General features: G+C 34.2%; 1 protein-coding gene across 1 annotated transcript in view; it reads left to right on the forward strand.

Annotated features, from left to right (window-relative positions):
* The first annotated feature begins 211 nt into the window (after positions 1-211).
* The window catches only part of LOC145661025 (uncharacterized), a 77958-nt gene continuing 53990 nt past the window's right edge, over positions 212-24179 (forward strand). Inside the window, exons 1-2 of the mRNA XM_081726462.1 lie at positions 212-334; positions 8227-8811. Coding sequence (XP_081582588.1) covers positions 323-334; positions 8227-8811 — 597 coding nt within the window. The 5' untranslated portion in view covers positions 212-322. The remainder of the gene's footprint in view (positions 335-8226; positions 8812-24179) is intronic.

Below are 24179 nucleotides of genomic sequence, written 5' to 3' on the forward strand. Positions count from 1 at the left end.
AGGAGGAAAAAGAACAAGAGATACAATCAACAACGTATTTACCTTTTTTCATTGTTTCGTTTGAAGTAACACGACGACTATACTGACCATCTTCTTTTCCCTCCTCATCCTCCACCCCCTCCCCCAATCAGTTGAACAACCGAAAGGTGAAATGAAAAGCGTTCTAGTGTTTTGTTCGAACTCAGTACCAACCGTTATGCTAAGTGAAGCAAGAAACGCTACACATATATATAAAAGAACAGAACTGAAGCTCATAACACACACTTCGCTCTCCTCTTCTCTACGATATCCAGCCTTTTTCCAACTTATTATACAATAAGAGATGAAGTTCCTGGTATGTATAATCGTTTTATATAAAATATATTTTAAGCTATTTTTCTATTGTTTTGATTATTTAGTTATAACTTAGAATTTGTTTCACATTTAAGATACGTACAAATATGAGCATCTTAGTAGCCCAGTCTTATAGGAGTCAACAGTGTGTTGGAAAAATCTATATAAAAGAAGTTCTGCCTGGCTGACTGATCAACATCTAAGTAAAATTAGTTAAGTTAGGATCTTGAAATGTGTATAATACATAGAATTTATCGAATAGTATAGTAATCGTTACTATTTACAGTAATCGTTACTATTTACAGTAATCGTTACTATGGTTTATCGAATAGTATAGTACGTAAGATATATATTAAGGTATCAGTAAGTGATATACTGATCAACATCTAAGTAAAATTACTTAAGCTAAGAACTTGAAATGCGTACAGTACACACAATTTATCGAATAGCATAGTAATCGTTACTGCTATTCGATGTTACTATAATTGTAATCGTTGCTATAGTTCTTACTATATATATTGAATAGTATAGTACATATAATAGTACCGGTCGTAAGGTATCAGTAAGATTTTTTTTTTTTGGAGGGGGGTGAGGAATTCAATGTGGAAGATGTAATGTGTGCGCTGTAAATAATTACGCTTATATTTACTGACCGATTACCGTCAATTCTGGCTGCCAACCGATTACTCTAAAGTTTATGGTATTACTGTAAAATTGATGTTTATAGACCATAAAAAGGCCGTATTTATGCCCTATTAACATAACTTTAACACTAATACCGTAAATTTTAGGGTAATCGGTTGGAAGCCAACATTGATTTTAATCGGTCAGTAAATGTGACCGTAATTATTTACAATGTGAATTTGCAATTACTATAATAATTTGTCCGTATCTACGACTCCTTTAAGGCTAGAGATGTGAAACTTGGTACGTACTTGGATTTTCCACTTAAAATAATTAAAAGCGCGTTTCGATGCTTTACTTTTTTTTAAATATTTGGCCTAAGAGGAAAGAAAACTAGAATGGAAATTCAATTTGGTAGAGATGAAATGGTGGGTTCTAATCCTTCCAATTAAAATGTTCAAATCTCTAACTCCTATAAGTTTAAATACATCAAAATTTAGTATTTAAAGTCTTCACTTAAAAATTATTAAAGACGTTTTTTGATGTTTGACCGAGATGGGAGGAAAAGGGGTGAGGATACTTGTTCAGCGATCCATAATGGATTTTCGATTTTTTTTCGAGACTTCGAAATGAAATGAAATCGTTTAGTTTTATGTCCCACGGTTATGCCAGCTAGGCTAAAGGAGACGGTAATGAGAGATATTAATGAAATGCTGGAATGAGGAAAATGGGAGGAAACGGGAGAACCCCAAGAAATCCCACGCACACGGTGTTTGTCCACCACAAAATTCGCTTGGCGGGAGCTGGGATCGAACCCAGGACCCCATGCACCAGAGGTAAAAGCTCTGACACTGAGCCACCACGGCTCCACTGAAAAATATTGTAATTTCACTCAAAAATATTATTTATTTATTTATGTACTGTATATGAGAAATAAGCAATGTTAAGTAGCAGAGTGTATCTCTGAAATTTGTAGTGTTTAGATGCAGTGTGTATCTGAGAAATATGCAGTGTAAAATAGCAGAGTATATCTGAGAAATATGCAGTATTAAGTAGCAGAATATATCTGAGAAATATGCAGTATTTAGTGACAGTGTGTGTATGAGAAATATACAGCATTACGTGCAGAGTGCATATGAGAAACATGCAGAGTTAAATTGCAGAGTGCATATGAGAAATATGCAGTGTTATGTAGCAGAAAGCATATAAGAAATATACAATGTAAGTACTAGAGTGTATGTATTGTAAATTAATTTCTGGTAACAGATTCACACTTACTTCCTGTAAATATACGACTTTTCCATTAGCAAAATTATATTCAAATAACGTCGTGAATTTGAGTTCCAGAGTACTACAGAGAAAATATTGTATTAAACCAAGACAAAAATAAAAATAAAAAAAACATTAATGCTTCACTTTACAAGCATATACAGTATACACCTGTTAAATCCAAGGGGGTGAAATACCATTGAGTCGAGAATCATCGCGTTTTCTAATCGAGGATTAACAAATACTGCCATCCAATTGCCCACCGATTAGCAGCTTCAAAACTCAGATTTAGTCCTTCGGTTTCATCCTGTTGTAATCCTCTTAGCGAAGTAATTTTCTCACTCAGCAGTCTTCGGCTAGTTTTTAACCTCGAAATAAAATGTTAATTCTACATTTGAACAAAACTTATGAGATGATTAACAACGTGGTCGCAATTATCACAACTCGTACTTTTTAAATGAGCTTCAAAAGAAAATAATTGCAATTGTCGTTGTTTCCACATAATTGCAATTGTCGCTGGCCGCAATTATGGTATATTCAAATCATATACACAATGAAACTACATGAATTACTTACTTTCCAATATAAGGAAAAAAATGATCGAGCTATTTCTCTTAACGATAGACGATATATGTACAGTGGTGTCATTCAAATCATATAATAACTATTTATTTGACCAATATATTAATATTAGTATTATTAGTATATTATTATATTATTATGGACATCTTATATTATTATTTAACCCAACGATACTAGTAACAGTGAGTAACATCAAGCATGCAAAATGCTTATATTGACACTTTGTTGATAAAACTAATGAAGTGTTGAGATAGGAAAAGAATTAAGAATTAAGATCATCCTAAACTAGATGATGACAGTGAGCTGACAATAAGATATCCAATGTTCGCTTGCTTCCGTGCAACGTATAATAGACGTTTTTTTTTTTTTTTTTTACCAGGGAATTAATCACAAATTTACAGAAAATAACTGCATCTGCATATGGGATAATTAGATTTGCATTGATTGAAGTGGGGTAAAAAATTGAAGTGTCATACATCAACTATATCATGTCTTAATTATCTCATTAGAAATGAAAAGGTACAATATACTAGATTCTCAAATAGTATTAATATTAGATAAGCATTACTATTTTTATCGTAGGTACTAGATCTAGAGATCGGTTCCAGAAACCTGCTAAAAATTTAACGACTAATTCAGACGAACCGGCTGAATAACACCATTGGTTACATGTACTTCAATAAACTTTGATAATAATGGTCACTTTTCTAAGCTTTCTACTACCTGTAAACAAAGAGTTGGTTGAAATCGAATTAAAAGAAAATGAAATATTTCAGTTTAAAGTCCCACTATTATGCTCTTCATGCTAAGGGCGATGGATGATTAAGGAAAATGAATGATGATATAGTTGATAGAATGAGAATGTTGAAGGAAACGGGAGTGCGCTGAGAAAACCAACGGGCACGATGTTCTCTACCTAAACTTACTTGGCCGGGATCGAACTAGCCACCCCACGCATGAGAGGTAAGGATTCTACCACTGAGCCACCTAGTTAGCCTGAAGTAGAATCAAATTGTTTTAGGAGACCAGATATATATTTGTCCACATATACTTCATAAAATATACTTTATTTTATTTTGATGTAAAACTTTCATATTTCGAGCCAACGTTCATTGGCCAGAAAACAATCCAAACAACACTAATGTATTTGCTATGTGTAACAGTCCCACAATACATTAAATTAAGACAAAGCGTCAAGTATAAATCAATATGAAAAATAGAAAGTCAAACATTTCGTTAAGCAAGGGAAACTCCATTGAAGCTGTCAGTAGGAGATGAAAGAATTTGTGCCTTTCCTTTTTTACTTTTATTTTCCTTTCTTTTTTGCTTTTAAGTGAAATATTTTGTTAACAATTTATGTGGTATACAATAACTTCATTTTAAGAATTTGCTTGCTATCAATTGATCTTAATGTCAAAAGATTATTACATTGCATTAATATGCAAGAAGAATAGGTGGATTCAGCTGGAGAATATACTGAAGCACACGTATTAGGAGAGTCAACATTAGTTATTAGGAGAGTCAACACAGAAATACATATTTTGATGAGAAGAGTAATAGCAAAAATTTAATGCAATGTGTGTCAGGACAAAACAAGAACCATGCTTGGTGGTCAGTTCAAATCTTCCCCTGAGGCAACAATTCACCGAATAGTCATAAATAACATATTTTCTGAATCTTTATTCTATTCTGCGTATTTTCTTCTTAATTAATGTGCCTAAGGCAATTAGACCCAAAGTTATAAACATTTAAAAGTAACTACATGCAATCTGCATTTCTTTCTTTTTTTATAAAAAAATAAATAACTTGATACAGACTGCCATAACTTGCAGAAGAAATAGAGAATCAAAAATTCATTGAAAAAATTTTCAGAGTCAAGTCTTTACGTGGCAAGTTACGTTATATTCTCCTTGTTACACACGAAGTTCAAGAGAGAAAGAAATAATATATACTTATAATAATTTGCGGATAATAATTATAAGTACCGCAATTTGGGCATCACTGTTATAAACAAAAATGAACAAATATTAAGTTTATATTTTCGTCAAGTAGTGTTTTTAATCCCATTTTACCAGTAACCCTTATCTCGTATAATCTCGATGTAGAAGAAAAAAACATTAAATCCTGATTAATCGATTAATCAATCCAAAACTTTCTTCCTTGTTACAGGATTTATTCTTGTGGGAAACAACATTACTATTTGACGCAAAAATTTTACTGTAAGAAAACAAACTGTAGTGTTTCCATAAATAATCATGATCATAAACTAAAATAATAGGGCCGATATTAAAATAAAGAGTGGTCGATGAAGATTATTATCGGTTATCAATTATTATTATTTAAATGTCATTTGAATTCATCCGTAGTTAAGCAGTTAGCGTGCGCGTCTTTGGCGTAGAAGACCTGGGTTCGATTCTCAGCAGGAGCTTGTGTGCTTCGGATTCCACACTAATCAGTAGGTTCACGTCTCATATAGCCTCGCTGTTGGAAAGGACGTTAAACTCAAAATCTACTCAAATCAACTCATTGAATGTCATTTGCATTTCTGTTCCTAATACTTAGTTTAATGATACTTTTCCTGCAATATATTTAACAGTGATTCGATGTAATTTCAAACAACGCCTTAAAATTTACGCTTATTTAGTAGAGTTACAATGAATCACTGTATATCACAGTGATGTTGTTATAGTGCAACTACTAGTACGAATGGTGAACACACTCTACCCACATAGTATTGTATATACTATTCAGTGTCGGATTCACGTAGAAGCTAAACAAGCTACAGCTTAAGTCCCCACTCTCTTCAAGACTTCCAAAACATTTTAAAGGAAATAAAATTGGTTGTATATTTTCAAAATGTACAAAGATTTAAAAAAAATATTAAAACCTTCATACAGCAACAGTGTTCAGTATTGTACAGGCTCGTGCGATATAATTAATGAGGTTCCCTTGCTAGCCTGCTCTCTAAAATGTCACTAGTTTACTGATTCTTGTTACTCATTCAGTTACCAGGCAGCATATATTCAACACTCAAAGAAGGAATGATTTGTCACTGCCAGGGAACAGTTGGTAATATAAAATGTCATTATCTTAGGACTTCATCAAACCCAAATCCGGTTCTGACGTTATTCATCTAAGTATACTGTAAAATGTTTCAGTAAAATTACATCGAATTTTGCCAAATATATTGGCAGATGTTATTTTTAAAATCATTGTAACTTGAAGCACCAGAAAATATAGTAATGTAGATAAATTTATATAATATGTTAGAGGAAATATCGTTTAATTTTGATATTTTTTCTATACATAATTCAGTGTGAGCTTTGTATTTATAAACAGAGACAATTGTTTTCGGATTTAGCGCGGAAAAATATAACTTAAAAGAAAATGAAAATTTAAATGTAATACTCCAAGATTAACGAGACAGATGTTTGCTGAAAACGAATGATTATGTAATAAAAGATAAAATGAGAACTTGGAAGGAACCTCGAGAAAACTCGTGGATATAGTGTTGTCCACTACCCGAATAGCACAATTACATAGCAGGCATATGCCTATCATGTTGCCTCAGGTACATAGGAATGTGTCCAGTATGTGCCTTATGTACCTCTGAGAGAGAAATTACATGGATGGCAAGTGATAGTCACAGTCTATGCCCACCCTTAGGCACATGCCTGACATGTACCTGGGAAACGTGCTTATGATGTTCTAGGTATGATTCCCATGCCGTAAGCGTCAATGAACCACAAAATTACTCCCCCAAAATATGTTAAATTGCCTATATGTGTAATGTGTTTACAATAAGGTAAGTCTAAAAACACTTTAATCAAGTAATGAAAAGTATCCCCCAGGGTGGGCAGTAACCACCAACCTTCTGATTACTAGCCACGTGCTCTTTAGACTTGGCCACGGAGGCGATGAAGAGACTGTCGCTTGTAGAGAGATAAATTGTTGAGGTATTTTGAATTTGGCTAATCAGGGTGCTCCTTTAACTGCGTATATTCGACGATAACCGTTTGGGATCAGATAAAATCTGCTCGACACGTAATTTTATAACAAAACGACGAGTGTTTATTTAATTTTTTTCATATTCACTTTCAAATGAAAGGCGATAGTTGCCATCTAATAAAGGTGATACGTTTGTTGCTTCTAGTACACAATCACACAAAAAGAAGCAACAAATGCATCAAATGTGAAAGATGAATTTAGAACACCTAAATGGCGCATACTTGCCACATCTTGTACTGTTAGGGTATCTGAAACAATATGTACCTAAAAGACGTACCTAGAACATGACAGATATATGTCCCAAGTGACGACATAAAAACAAATGACTGTTAGAGTGCGAAACTGAGCCAGGTATATAAATGCTATATTTGTGGTACACAGTTGCAAATATCATTTAGGTTTAACAAGTACCTTAAACTGTAAGAAGCTGAAGTACATACTTAGCACATGAATATCGTATGTGCCAAGTGTCGAATACCTAAAAGTAGTTCGGACACCTAAATGGTACATGCCTAGACATCTTGTGCTGTTAGGGTACAAACCATATGGCTTGGGATCAAACGTAGAAGCCCTCGCACGTGAGGTGAGCGCTGTGATACTGAGTCAACATGTTTCAAAAGGAGTAGTTAATTTTATAGATTAAAGATTTAAAGAGAAACAGCATTTTATATTTAGGCAATAATTTTACGAAACCAATGAAACACACTCAACTAATGTGTTATAGTGTGTTTTAAAATATACTTAACTAGAAATGACCTCCATTCTAATTTCTCAATCAACAAATATATTATTTTCAAAGTTGTTATTACCAATAACTCTAAGAAAAGACAAATTGTTTCATAGTATTTTCTATTTCGCTTGATCCTTTTGTGTAAACTAAGACAATATTTTGCGCCCCTTTCTGTGAGTACTTTATATTGAATTCGTAAAATGAATGACAAATCCTTTCTATTATGCTAAGCGAGAGATGCCACAGTACCAAATTCCGTATTTTTAAGTCCAAACGTTTACGTACGGTAAATATTATAATGTTCTAATTGTAAAATATCGTCTAAAATGTCCCACTGCTTCTAAATAGAGTTTTTAAAATTCATAAAATAAACACAATTTTTACAAAACATTTTTAATAAAGATTTGCTTCGTGTTCTATATGTAGGGAACAGTGTGGGTAAATCAATAAAAGACGACTTTCTGCCGCAATTGGGAAACTTATACTAATCAAAAGATCCGCCACTGAGCGCTATTATAGTACTTCTATCATTATTATCGACATAGGCATGTTCGTTTATGTATAACACTTTGTATATTCATTTACATATAATAATACTATATATAAATAAGACTATATATAAATATGGTGTTTATAAAACTGTTTAGATAATTATTTGCTCCATTTTTCATTTCTTTCAGTTTCACTTAACTCTGTTCGTTCTCTGCGTCTCTGCAACCTTTGCTGAAGAAGAGGAGAGTGATGAAGACGTAGACGAAAGCTACGAAGAAAGGAGTCCTCAAAAGAGAGGAATCGAACATTTTGGATATGGTTCAGAAGGCGGTGGATTCAGTTTTGAAGGAGGATTTGGTTCAGGAAGTGAAGGAGGAGTTGGCGGCTTTGGAGGATCTGGAGGTTCAGGGCATCATCAACATAAGGAATATCACGTTCAGAAAATCGTGAAACACGTTCCAGTAGAGGTTCCACATCACGTACCTTACGAAGTCACCAAACACTATCCAGTTCCAGTGACACATCACGTACCGGTTCCAGTTGTTAAGCACTACCCTGTTCCGGTACCAAAACCCTATAAAGTAGTTGTAGAGAAGAAAGTTCCTGTCGAGATCGAGAAGAAAATTCCTTACCCAGTTCCTCATCCAGTTCCTGTAGAAGTCCCCAAGCCTTACATTGTTCCAGTGCCAAAGCCAGCTTACGTTTACGTGAAGAAGTCCTACCCTGTTCCTATCTACATCCACCATGATCATAAAGAGGGAGGATTTGATGAATAATTAGGAATCCAAAAGACCAGGAATCGAAACGGAAACAGGACTAGTCTCTTTGATTTTAGCCGGATATCAAGAATATCATTATTTTTTTAAAATTTAAAAAATAACATTCCTTTTGTACTTTTGTGCTAAAATAAAATAATTTCTCCCTCGCACCTGTTGTGTTTGCTATTATTCTTATATACTTTGCTGTAACATATTCAATCAGTGAAAGAATTTTAATTAAACAGTTCTGAGTTTTATATCGGTAATCCCACTATCCAGGTCTCTTGGAAGTGAGATACTGAGAAAAGAGCCTGTTGTATACAAGATAGTCTCAAACGCAAGTTTAATCGTCGACTTCTTACTAAAACCTCAAAGATACTAAACAGATAAGAGTAGTTTGCTAAAAAAGGAAAATATCATGGAACTGTTTGATGGAAACGCAGAGGCATAAAATAGGAAAGAAATTACTATTGTTGTAGCGAGATACAAAGCTGTCTGGTAAAATTTCTTTTACCTGTTTTCCCACGCCCAACGAGGACGTAAAGTGGAATAAAGTTCTGTTGAATTTAAATGATGGTAATAAAATAAATGGTATGGTTTGAACTAACGTGTCTGATATTGCCAGCAGATATGTAGCGAATAAACATGTGTCATCTAGCGTGTTCAAGGCACACGAGGATCAAGTGAACTTTTTGGAAATATTTCATTTTTAAGATCTCAATCTGAAGCTCGCTTCAAAACCTAAAAGATCATTTCCAGACAGTGTAAACGTTCCATATATATACAGGGTGGCCCAAAAGTAGGTATACACCCCTGTATTGATCAAATATAACATTCTAACTTATTGGTTTATTTGTATGTATGTATGTATGTATCTGGGGAAAACATATGTATATTACTTGTTAGGTTGTGTTTTCAAGTTTAGGGTACTCGTTTCAGCACCAGACATATATCAGGCGTGAGCCTCCGTTTAAAGTGGGATTCGAACTACCTTCATTAGTTCGTGTTTTTCCTCGCGGCAATGGAACCCAGGATCCAACGTACTCAAGCCGCGCGTAGCAATTATATCATCGAGGAGTGCTATTGTATTTTGCATTTGAGCTTATCTCTTATTCTGATCTCTATTGTAGAATTTCCCTTGAGAAACTTAAAGGAATTATGCTTGAAAGCCCGTTATTCCACAGAACTAGATGTCCCTTTCGATATTACGGTGGCATCTTTAATACCTTGTGAACCTTGAGTGAGTATATTAGTGTACAATTCTCATTTGATTAATCGTCTTTCCAATAGACTTTCTCAACCACAAAGGTACAGAACCACTATAATTTAAAAGTGTTTTATGAATCTTAAATAGTATAATTTTAACAATTTTCATATATGTTTTCTTTCTTGGATATTATCAGTTTTCAATATAAAAAGAAAACGGATATGCTGGAAGGTGTCAAGAAAATTCTCAAGGCTATTTTGATAAAAGGATGTTAAAGTGTTTATTTTAGTGATATTCTAGTTGATTTCAACTTGAATCACTCTTATCTGGGGAAATAAGTGTTTAGTATGCCTACAGTTTATTTTATAATGAGGGCCTTACTTATATTTTATACAAAATCTCAGTGTAAGATGCTTTCCAAAGTAATGTGTTGCCGACAGATGAACGAGGGGAAAAATCAATATAATTTTAGTGCGTATTTCTTGGTTTCCCCAAAACATACAGATCTCTCTTATAAGTAAAGGATTTAAATGGATGAATCGAGTTGGATGAGAAATAGCGCTCCTGGTAGAGGATGTGAAAATATGTGTACGTGCAAAATTATAGCGGCTGAGTGTTATAAGAAACGGAGGGGGAAGGGGTCAAATTTTGTGAGAGAAGGAAATGCTATGTTATAAAAATATATGAAATAAACTGTTAAATAGTAAAAATAGTGAAAGATAGACAATGCAAAAGATGGTAGTTTCACATATTGGTGAAAAAACAATGGTGAGAGTAGATCACGAACCTCCGCCACCATCTTGAAATCTACCACTTTGGAATCTATGTTATTTTTTAAATGGGAAGGTAGTCATGCCGCGCATGCGTTAAGACTGTGTTTTGATCAGGAATGCAATGCTGCTCTCCGTTTTGTCATATCACTAACTGCTGATGAATTATGACCTGATTTATCCCTTTTGATACCATCGCAATACATGCTGGAAATGGCGACTTTGTGAGAAAAGAGAGGAGGAAACTTTTCTTCCATACCGGAACAGTTCGCTTCTGCACTACATGGAGCAAGTTTGAAGTAGTCATAAATAATAATGTAATAATATACAACTTGGATATGAAGTTTCACTCTTAGTTTTCTTGGCTTGTAGATATATTTAACTTAGGTCTACATGTGTTTTCGTGATAATCCAAACTTTCAACATACGTGTATCTGTTTCTTAAATAACTACACTGTAAAAAATAGTTGTGTTATTTCAACGACATGCCTATGTGTTAACACGATTGTGTTAAAATATAACACAAACAAGTGGTTAGAACAACTCACTCTCCATTTGGAGTTGTGTGTCAAATGCCGGTAGATGAAATGACACACAGCCTGTGTGTTAAATTAACACAAGTGTAGAATTTTCGGTGTTATTTTCTGCGTGATTGCCAAATATGTTGGACATAATTATAAAGGCTTATGAATTGAATCTACTGACAAACACAGTAGAAAGAAATACTTAAACAAATCCAGGTATACGCAAAATTTCAAAATGCAATCCGCGCGATGTGTTTTCAATTGTTTTACATAATGTTTCTGAAGAAACCCTAACAGCACAAGATGTGCTAGGCATGTGCCATTTAGGTGTTCTAAATTCACCTCCCACATTTGATGCATTTATTGCTTCTTTTTCTAAGCGATTGTGTACTAGAAGCAACAAAAGCATCAACTTTATTAGATGGCAACTGGCGCCGATATTTTGAAAGTGAATATGGAAGAACTATAAAATAAAGTAAATAGAGAGTCGTCATTTTGTTATAAAATTAGGTCTACATGGCGAGCAGATTTTATCTTATCCCGAGCGGCTCAAAAGGCCTAAAAAATTTATCGCTCTGCAAGCGACATTTTCTTCATCGTCTCCGTGGCCAAGTCGGAAGAGCACGCGGCTAGTAATTGAAATGTTGGTTGTTCGTCCCCCTCTCCCCGCCACTGGAGTACATTTTTTTTACTTGTTAAAATGTTTTTTTTAGACTCAGCATAATGTAAACACATTACGCACATAGGCGATTTAACATATTTTGGGGGAGTAATTTTGTGGTTCATTAACGCTCAACACCGGTTGTGTGTTAAAGACGTAACACACTCCCTGTGTTAAACGCCAACACCGCGGGTTATGTGTTGAACTAACACCGCATAGTGGTAGTCACGCTGGAACTACTGCCCTGTGTTAAAATTGAGTTGAATTAACACAATCATTTTTTACTGTGTATAAAGATGATCCTAAAACTGCAAAATATGTACAGATAACGATCACTGAAGTTCATAATTGACTTTTTAAAAGAGCATTCTGGCCCTAATTGATGTATCACATGACTATCTTTTATTTAAAAAAATATCACAGATTTCAAAATGGAAGATTTCAAGATGGCGGCGGAAGTTCGCGATCTACTCTGCCAGTTCTTCTTTTGCTAATATGTGAAACTACCACCATTTGTATTGTCTGTCTTTCACTATTTTTACGATTCAACAGTTTATTTGATGTATTTCTATAACAACATAGCCCTTCTCCCACCAACTTTGACCCCCTTCCCCCTCCGTTTCTTATGGCACTCAGCCGCTATAACTTTGCACATACACATATTTTCACATCCTCTATCAGGCATACTATGTCTCGTTCCGCAACTCGATTCATCCATTTGGACCCCTTACTTGTTAGTAATGTCCGAAGGATATTACTAGTGACGTTTACGGCAACAAAGAAATACTCGACAAACGAAGGACTGAACATGCCTGATAAGACACGAATTGACAACAGTACAGTTCCCAAAACATAGAAATTAACCTATTAAACAGGACGTTTTGCCATATAATTCTGTTCTTAAAATGTTATGTGTGGTAGTTAATACAGACTTAGACCCGTATCCACGGGGGTTTAGAGTGGAGCGGGCACCTCCTAAATTTTTACTGGTCCCCTAGAATTTTCACGGTAGGCTTACAAATGAACTATACTATGGTTCGATCAGCCCCCTAACTTCTATCGCCTCCCCCTACATTTTTGGGCTAGCTACCGGCCTGTACAGACTATACAGACTTAAACATATGAAGAGAGTTATATGCCATTTATTAAATTTACATCTGTATTGGAATACTTATTACACTAACAAAGTGTTGGTTGGATTGCTCCTAGAAGCACCAAGCCAATATGTGCTACTTGAATGGGGATCGAATATGTCCGCGCTGCTTTCAAGTCATAGCTACACTATTTCTATTGAAGTGATATATGATATCATTCAAGAAATGACGAAATTAATAATACTATTAACACTAGATCTTGTAAGCTTCAGTGTTTAAATAAGATACAGAAATAACATTTAAAGAAAATAGGTTATGGACTAGACACATGGTGAAAAAAAGAGTATTTTACATTTACCAAGTGGAAGGTGGTCCACCTAGCCCACATGAGGTGAATTTTTTTTTATATAAAAACATAGATGGTGCTGTAATAAGAAACTAACGTTAGTGAACTTTACTTTCAAATTTACTTAAACAACTAAGAGCTTTCAGGAACATGAAATGAATATTTTTTTTAATGAAAATAAAGTAGATGGTATTGTAATAAGAAACTAACGTTAGTGAACTTTAGTTTCAAATTTACATAAACAATTAATAGTTTTCAGAAATTAATTTTCCTTATTAACAAACTGTACATTTGAGTTCGCAGGTTTAATTGTTCTTCTATACACAAATTTCCAATTTTATGCCTTGTTATAGGTTACAGGAATGATAAGACTTTATAATTACCCTGTATATGATAATCAACCTATAGATCCGGGCAGCGGTGACTCAGTGATAGAGCGTTCACCTGTAGTACATGGGTCCCGGCATCGATCCCAGCTCGCACCAAGTAAGCTTTGTGGTGAACAAACATCGCGTGCGTTGGTTTTCTCGGGATTCTCCAAATTTCTTCATGCCACCATTTCATTTATTTCTCATTATCACCGTCTCCTTTAGTCTAACCGCCATACTCGTGGGACGTAAAGATTTCATTTCATTTCAACCTATAAATCCATGGCAATTTGTTGAATGTGGTGCGCGTTTAGTGCATTAATTCAATCCTGATTATCTCTAAATACATCAGATGTAAACTGTTGTCCAACTGCTTCCATTTCTGGTATTTTATTCACTTCTTGCTCTCTCCCTATGCATTTAGCATTTTGCCATTATATGTTCTGATGTTTTCTTGTGAATCTTTTATTTATTTTTCTTCTATTTTTATTTTTCTTCTATTGTTCATTTGTAGATATAATATTAATTTTGTAAGCCTGTTGTAACTGGGATAAACTCCTGTAATAGGCAGCAATAAATAAATAAATAAACTGTTATATATTACGCACATAGCGGGCTAGTAAAACTTTTTCCAATGTTTCAGGCTTTGACTACTATGCATGAAATCAAACTTAAGATCATTGTAGTGCAAGATAACCCCATTAGGAAACTTAATAAGTGTTATAAAGTGATACATAAACATTGACCGAAATGGCTTACGGTAAAATTTGTAACGAATGTATTGAAAAAAAAAAAAGATTCACCAATAATTGCTTCAAAAAACGCTTTTGACGGAAATGGTTTTCTTTTCTACATGAACTGTAAGTTGACAATCGTTTTCAAAACTCCATATACCAAACTTTTTAATGTAAGTTTCTTGAATTGAAATAGAAGAATTGTTTCACACACGTTTACATTCTCTATCCCTCATGGTTACTAACTTGGTCTTCTTGATGGTGTTTGTGGAAATTTTCGGAAGAAGTACTAAACATTAAACCCCAAAATATTACTGAATTAGCACACTAATGGGGCGTTTACACTTAGTCGATTTGCGTTCGATTCAGTTGAATTGACGTCACTTTCAATTCGTCCGTGTAAACCGTGTAAACGGGACTTCAACTTAATCGCTTGTTGATCGAAGGCGACTAATCGACTGGCAACTGAATTAAAGGACGTTCTAGTTTCTGTGGTTGAAATAATTGAACACATCCATCAATCTGATTCGGCCTAGTTGCTTCGATTTAGTGGCAAATGCAGCGAGTCGATTTAGTCGTGCGACTAAATTGACTAAGTGTAAATGCCCCATAAGGTTGCTGACACCATTAGGATATTACATTATCTATTATTGTTCTCAGAAAGCAATTGTTAAAACGTCACTGAGAATTTGATGATGCTCAAGACGAAGTAATGTGTTATTTCATGGATATCTTCATTTCTATCTTAAGCAACTCTGTTAAGTACGATCGGAGATATGTCTTGAGGTCAAAAATCCTCCTCTGGTCAAACTAAAATCATCACTTCTCATTCTTTCAAAAATTATGAATGTTTTCATAGGTCACCTAATAGATATCGAATATCTTAATGTATTATCTTCAAAGCAGCAAGATTTATGTACAGATCCCAGGAAAAGCAAACTTTATCTTTTTTTCTGTCCTTTCCTGAAGCCTATTTTTAAATTCGATTCCCTTAACTTCAGTGGTTATTTCGTTATCTTTTCTTTACCTTTCTTCCCAGTACTGTTTATGTACGGGATGTAAGGTTTTAAGGTTATAGAGTGTTCTGTATAATGTAAGTTACAACCAGAAATCGAAGTCGATTTTCCTTAGCAAAGTTGGGAGGGTTCACAACGAGTATTTAACCACGAACTCTGTGATTCGATTTTATAAAAGTGTCTTCTTATCTGGTAGTCACCAATTAGATAGTTTTTATTCTGTTTCGTGTTATAAAACAGCAGCATAGGTCACCATTCTCTAGCCAATCTCATTCTTTGAAAAAAAAATCTTATCTACAAAACTCGTAATTCTAATATTAGGTTGGTGTAAACGAAATATCCTCCCCAAATGTGCCTATTATCTAAAATATAATTACTAGTTAATCGAAATAATCCTGATTTGTAACTACAAACTTTTGTCATCGCTTATCCAACTATTGAAGTCTGCAAGGGGAAAACAGACTTTGGTAAATGAACTTCGTGTCCATGTTTCGCGAGGTAGTAATGCACATTTAAAGTGTTAATATTACAAACTGGGGGAACGCAAAAGCCAGAAATAGTGTAGAATAAGCGTCTTAAAGTTTCCGACTCGCCGTGTATATGATACGATGAGTAAAACTATTACGTGACGGCAAGGCAGAGTGAGGTGCATCTACGACTCACGTGCAAAGTGTCCCGATTTCAATTCCAGCTTGACTCAACTTTTATCTTTTTTTAGTACGTGACAAGCGTCCAACAGAAGCCACAGATAGTGTGCGAAGTAACCAAACTTTTGCGACGGGGAATGTATTGTACTTCAGACGACAATAGCACGGGAAACTATGAGAGTTGTTGCCAAGGGCATCATTTAGGGGGAGAATGAAGGGCAATGACTCCTTTAAGAGTTTGAAAAATACATATCCTTTAAGGGTCGTCACTACACCGAGTTTTTTTTGCAATATCTTCAAAACAAATAAAAAATATTGGAGAAGCAGAAACGTAGTGAACTAAACAATACGATTTTGCATGTGATACCTTTACCCCAATTCACCTATCTGTTTTTGGTATGCCACTATTTACAGAACCCACAAAAAAATGTGAAATCTATTTACAGTTGCTAATTGAAAGCTGATAAATGAGTTATCCAAAATCGTGTTGTCTAGGTCACTACGTTTCTGCTTTTCGAATACTTTTATTTGTTTTGAAGATATTACAGAAAAACTTTAAAATTAGCGGTAGTTTAATTTCGATGCAGTGAAGAGCCTTAAACGATTGTCTACTAACATACTAGTACAAAACGTGAAAGTCTTATGTCGATGGTGTCCCGCTCAAGCGAAGTCCGAAATAACGTTCGTGGTTATTGCATACATCCAATATTACCAAAGGGGATTTCCCGATCATCCCCATTGTAATTCACACACTGTCCACAGATATAAACACGAAGCGTCAAGAATATTTTTTACACGATGACTGTGGTAACCATAATATAACTCGGAGTATCAATATATTTACGGAATAGCTTAAATTTTGTTGCTAGTTATCATGGAACATTGAAAGGTTTTACAAATGATTTGAACATTTCTATTGTTTTAGGCATTATAAACATATGGTGAACTAATATTTAACTTGTAGTTACAAATGGCTGCTTTATTGGTTAAAGCAGAAAACAAAAAAATAATAACTCGAGTGGGAATCGAACCCGGATCCTTAGCACGTAAGTTGTAGATACTACCAGGCCGGAATTAAGTATTCCAAAAAATGAATTTCCAAAAAATGAATAAATTTTGGAAATTCTTGTTTCATATGTATGGTTTAGGATTAACTAATTCATATCGGACTCCCGAAGAGAAACATCAAAAGGATTTAATGACTGTGTCTACAGCAACTACTTCCAGTCATGACCCCTCTTCAGTTTTATTAGAAAGAGGAAAAGAAAGAGTGAGAAAGAATAGAAGAAGGTAGGAAAAACGAGGAAAAGAGGAAGAGGAAAAGGAGAAAGGAAGAAGGAACTAGAGATAAAGGATTACTGGATAATTATGGAAATATGGTAAAGGAATATTGAATAGTTATTAAAAGGTGATTCATATTCGAGGTTATTACTTGAATACTAATACTAAAGTGATTTCGAAGAGACACGTGTTCCTTCATAGTATCCCAACCTGGATCCAGGCAACTGCAAAAGTGGGAGTTGCTCTAACCCAGCCCGGGTGACGAGAAGTTTTAATTTAATTGTTTGTCTATTGCTTTGAAATGTTAAATAACCTGTATCCAGTATTTGAATATTCATAATGGACATCGAACATACATCTGAATCATCCAAGAAAAAAGTCAAAGTGACGTACTTAATTTTCACAAATAGAAGTTTTGAGATTCCTGAAAGGGCCATTATTTTTCAGGCTCACCCTGTTATTTTGGCTTTTCTCCCAAAGCCGATTTAGACTACTTTAGAATTAGTTATCTTTCATGACCTCCGTCATACACTAATACATACAGTATGCTATTACCTACTTATTATGAACACTATCGTAGTATCAATATTAAATGCTACCACTTAAAACTAAATTTATCATTCATTCACACACACACTCACATACATACAGGACAGCGTATAGACATGGGTGAAAATAGTTTAAAGAAACCATCTAACTACAATTTGATGAAGATTTATTACATCTATTAACAAATTAAAACACAGAATTTTATAAACATGCTATAAACATGCATATAAATACCTCAATCCACACCCGAGATTGAACAATAGTAATAGTATACACACATACATATATTTATATATTAATGGACATATAAAAAAAGGAAAGAAGAAAAATATATTTTATTTAACTTGGGAAATATGACATAAATCCGTGAATAAATATAGCATACAATATGATGAGTGAAAGCAAAAAGAAAAAGAAAAGGAAAGAAAAAACAAACTTGAAAATGAGGGTTAGAAATGAGTCTTTATCTCACTTATGAACATTTTGAAAGTAATTACAAGTGTCCTCTCTCGTACTTTCAGACGAGCTGTATTATCATACGTATTATTAAAGCACCCTTTCTGGTGTCCATACATTCAACTTTATTTCATCTTTACATACATACATGAGATTATGTTTACTCATTGTAACTGACACATATTCTGGCCGTAGAAGTATTTATCGATATATTTCTCCCATTTCTGGAGTTAAGAGATCAAAGTCTTGTCACTGATATCACGCTGACTAATGTTACTTATTCTGTCATTCACTTACTATTCCATTCATTGACGATCTTTCAGTTAATATCACCTTATACTACCAGGTGCACACATTTAACGTTAGATTCACACAATGTAGAAAGAAACGTGAATTTTCTCAGTCCAGAAGGATTTTCGTTTGTATTGAGAACACGACTACTGGGGTGGAAAACACTGATCAATTTTGAGGATTCGTATGGAAGGAAAGGAATCGAAATGCAGTTTTACAGAAGGATTATTCTTTACTAAATTGAGGGTAAATATAAGGATACATTAGGGTTACGATGACCTGCGTTAATCCCATGCTACATGCCGTTAGTGTATTACAGACGATGTTAACTGTTACATAAGTTACTTAATATTATTACAGAGATTGAAGAGAAATCTAACATGCAACAGTATCTTCTAACATTCACATTTTATATTTGTTGGATATCTCGGAACTATAGCAACCAAGGACGGTTCGGAGTAAGGTACCAAGACCCTTTACATATATTTATTTATTCAATTCACCATTATACATTTTACTTCAATATCATATTTATATTCCACACATATTTATGTCTCAATATATATATATATATATATATATATATATATATATATATATATATATATATATATATATATATATATATATATATATATATATATATATATATATATATATATATACTGAATAATCATTTAAACTTTCAAAAAATAACCCCGAAAAATTACATTTTTAGGTTGCAACATTTCACATAACAGAATCCGAATATATCGCAAATTTACCTAACTGACTGCACATGATGATAAAATTAATATTCTCAAGCATTTTATGTAAACTGGTAGACAATTCGCATGGCAGGCATCTAAATACAGAGTATGTATAAATATATGTTTCTAAAACGTTAACACTACTTTTGGGCTTAAAACAACTACAACATTTACGTCTCTGGTTACCAATTGAAACAAAAGTAAAAATGACTGATAATCCGTAGGGAAATTCCGAACGAATAATGAGAAAAAAAATTTTGTTGTGTACGAACCATCGCTCACTATTGCAGTAGGTCGAAATATGATGGAAAATGCTTCCTCAATATTCTACATTAACGAATACCTCCATGAATCGTGTCTCGCGACATCTCGGTTGGTAAATCAAGTTCAGACGATATATGTTGAAAGGTTGACATACGTCAAGTTCAAAACGGGGGGAAGGTTGAAAATTTTTAAAAATGTTGAAGAAGAATAGATAAAGCAGAAGAATAGATAGGACAATAGAGGAATAGATATAGAAGAGAAAGCAAAAGCGGCTCGAAAGGAATAAGCTAGAACACTAAAACTACAAAGATAAGTGGCCGAATTTAGACATATGAAAATCCACAGCCAAATATACTTTCATATGCCGAAAAAGATGGCCTACTAAATATGAAGCCTAAGATAAATATCTCCAGGTCCACTAGCTAGTCCGTGCCCTGAGCGAGATTACCAAAAAGACAGTGGCTTTATGGAAATCTCACTTCGCGCTCTGTCCTGCCGAAACCTTGGATACTCCCGCACTACCGGGAAGTCAGTGTGGTCTCTAATTTAGAATTTCTATAAAAAATTATCCGACCCCTGAGAAACTGAGAAGAGTTCTGAGTAAAGTATGAAAACTAGAATAAAGTCGATAAAATAAAGAAAATTCTAGCTAGGATTTACCAAAAAGTAACAAAAAGAAAAATTAAATAAAAGAATTTTTTTACTAGTAAGTTATCTGCCAAATCTTACTAGTAGCTCCCACATTAGCAAGTGCGCCAACCTTGAGGTGTTGTTCAATTTTAATTGCTACCTACTTTAAAACTAAGGAAAATGAAAATATTTGGAGGCGGAGAATCGGCACCTTGATACGGAATAATGAGATTCTACTGTAATAAATTTTCTATATTGTTTGATCCTATCCACTTCGTCACCTCTGCCGACAGTAGTGAACTTAGCTTAATCATGTGACGTGGAAAAAAATTCAAAGTTGCAGAGTAGTATCGCAAATGTAAACGTAACGTGTATTTGTTAAGTGGTGTCTATTCTGCAAACGGTTATTTTGTTCTGTGATTAACTGAAAAACGTCTGGAATCGTTTACTATATGACCATTATTCGTATCGTCAGGCCGGATGATCAGTTAGTATGTATATTTACTATCAAATGTCAAGCCACAAAGTGAAAATACCACGCATCATTTTTACATGACACACTCTCCTCACACAAATAATGATCAATGCACTAATGTTTATTATTATTATACAAATATATAATCAATACCTTGTAACAAAATTCACAACTGGGCACATATATGCACGGGCGCCCTATTATTTACTCACACTTACTATCATATATATATCATTACTATTATTACTCCTTTATATATTTATTCATTTCTTAATAACGTAGATTTATTTTCAGACAACCTATACTCTACAGTTACGCCCACAACTGTTCCAATCAGTCACACACACACACACACACACACACACACACACACACACATATATATATATATATATATATATATATATATATATATATATATATATATATATATATATATATATATATATATATATATATATATATATATATATATACAGGGTGTTTCAGATAAAACGTCCAGTGCTTATAACTCCGAAACAGCTGAGAATAAAAAGACGAAACAAAAACTGAGATAGAAAAATGTCATAGGGCGCATCACATGGTGTTGTTGTGGTGACCCCCAGGGCCCTCCTTCCAGAGGGCCCAGGGGCCAACTTCAAATTTTCAAATAGGAACATGTATTGAATCATATCTCATTCAATAGTCCTTAAAATACGAAACAACTTTTGTATGAAACAATTTTCGATTTGGGGCACCGTTTCAAAAAATCCTGTATCAGTTTGAAGTTGGCACCTGGGCCCCCTTCAAGGAGTTTCCTGAGGGTCACCACAACAACACAACTTGATATGCTTTATCATTGTTCCTATCTCAGTTTTTGCTTCATCTTTCTATTCTCAGCCGTTTTTGCTTTAGGCCTATAAGCACTGGACGTTTTATCTGATACAGGACCCAATTTTGCGGCCATTTTGAAAACGGTGGAGCAAATCGAAAATTGTTTCCTACAAAAGTTGTTTCGTTTTTCAAGTACTATTGAATAAGGTATGATTCAATAGTGTTCCCATTTGAAAATTTGGAGTTGGCCCCTGGGCCCCCTTGAAAGAGGGCCCTGGGGTCTCCACAACAACACCATGTGATGTGCCCTATGACATTTTCCTATCTCAGTTTTTGTTTCATCTTTTTATTCTCAGCCATTTCGGATTTATAAGCACTTGACGTTTTATCTGATATAGGGCCCACTTTTTGCGGCCATTTAAAAACGGTGGCCCAAATCGAAAATTGTTTCCTACAAAAGTTGTTTCGTTTTTCAAGTACTATTGAATGAGGTATGATTCAATACATGTTCTTATTTGAAAATTTGAAGTTGGCCCCTGGGCCCCCTTGAAGGAGAGCCCTGGGGGTCACCACAACAACACCATGTGATGCGCCCTATGACATTTTCCTATCTTAGTTTTTGTTTCATCTTTTTATTCTCAGCCGTTTCGGATTTATAAGCACTGGATGTTTTATCTGAAACACCCTGTATATATATATATATATATATATATATATATATATATATATATATATACTAAATCACCAAGACACAGCATAAACTTTTGTATACCGATCAACATGCTAGAATTTGTATGAACTGAGGTTAGATTCTTTCAAAACAAATCATAGTATATTTCACTCTAGGGCTTCAAATTATTTTATATGCAATAAAAGTTCAATATTATTAGCTATCCTCTTAACTACATGCAATTATATTTTCTGAGAGTGTCAACAGTGCTATCATTCACTGAACGTGACGAAGAGAGAATTTTGAAATTGCATCCTGACAACAGAAAATGCCATATAGACAAACTTCAGGTTAAGAAAAAAAGCAAAGTTTACTATTTATATTATTAATAACATGGGCGGCGATTAGGGGGGGAAAGAGGGGGCAGTTGCCCCCCCCCAGTTTTTTGAAGTGACCCCTTAACTCTTTTAAATTATATATTTTTCGGGGATAGGCTAGAATCTTCATTATTCGATTTAAAAAAGTACCAAAAAAGCTTTTTACTTCCGCTTTTTCTCAAGACTGGAGGCATTATAGAACACGTTACATATGCTTTCACGCCTTTTTGCGTCGAGACGTACTGTGATGACGTCATAACTAAAAAAAATTATTATGACTTTTTATTACTTTTTGCAAAGCTTACTTTTGCTCCTAGAAGATTGAAATTTTGCACACACATTTAGTATACGCCTTAGTATTTTTCAGATTTGTTTCAGATCTCTGTGTTAAAACAAGGGGGTACAGAGGGGCAGAAAAGTACAAAGAAGGAATATTTTTTATACAAGTAATCCATTTTTTCATGATTTTCCCGCCTCAGGTACACGATGGAGACATGTGAGTGGTACCGTTTGAAAGTATGTTCTATTCTGAAGGGAATGATGTACGAACAATGATCATAGGATAAATAGTGATGTCTCAGGAAAATTTTATGTTACATCCGGGTCATTTGGGGCATTGTGGGAATGTTCTTAGCTCATTGGTAAACATTTTCCCGCACGCACGCACGTCCCACACTTTCCCACACGTTTTCAAAATAGAAGCTTGAAATTTTTTATACATATTTAGTACACCCCTTCGTAGTTTTTTAGTTCATTTTGAGATCTGTGCGTTAACAAAGGGAGTCCAGAGGGGATCAAAGTTTGAAAAATCCAGATTTCCCTCAAAATTTCCCGCCTTAGGAATATGATAGGAAAACGTAAATGGAACCGTTTGAAAAGTTGTTCTATTCTATACTAACCATGATCCTAGGATAAAAAGGGATGATGCTGTAGCTGATTGACTGAAATTCAATAATTTACCCTTAAAAAGTCATAATTTAAAATCGTTAATGTATATAGTTTCATTTGGAAATGTAAAGTTTTTTTCATATATTACTGGTTCATAGAAATGGTACCATATAATATTTGTCGTTGCGTAAGTGTGTATTGGTTATTTGTCTTCCCGTGGAGTTAAGACAACTACAGGAATCACGTTTTAATTGCAATTCAAAGGAATTACTATTACAACTGCGTCGTAGCATATGCTTGTAGTATTTACTGTCTTTCATTTTCTAATAGTAATTGCATACATTTAATGACAAATGTAGAATTAAAAATGTAAGTTGTTCATTAATCCCCAGTTTCAATATAACTTCTACAAAACAAGCCTCATCATTCATTAGTATGATTAATAATATCCTTTCTATTTATTTGTTTTACAAATATGTTATTAAATAATCTGATCACACAATTTTCCAGACAGAATTTTAAGATGTTCATGAGCAAGGAATCAAGGGTTAGTACCTATGTCCCTTGCTCTTG

This window comes from Thermobia domestica, chromosome 9 (genome assembly GCF_964235325.1).
Source record: "Thermobia domestica chromosome 9, izTheDome1.hap1.1, whole genome shotgun sequence".
In the NCBI taxonomy this organism is placed as follows: Eukaryota; Metazoa; Arthropoda; class Insecta; order Zygentoma; family Lepismatidae; genus Thermobia; species Thermobia domestica.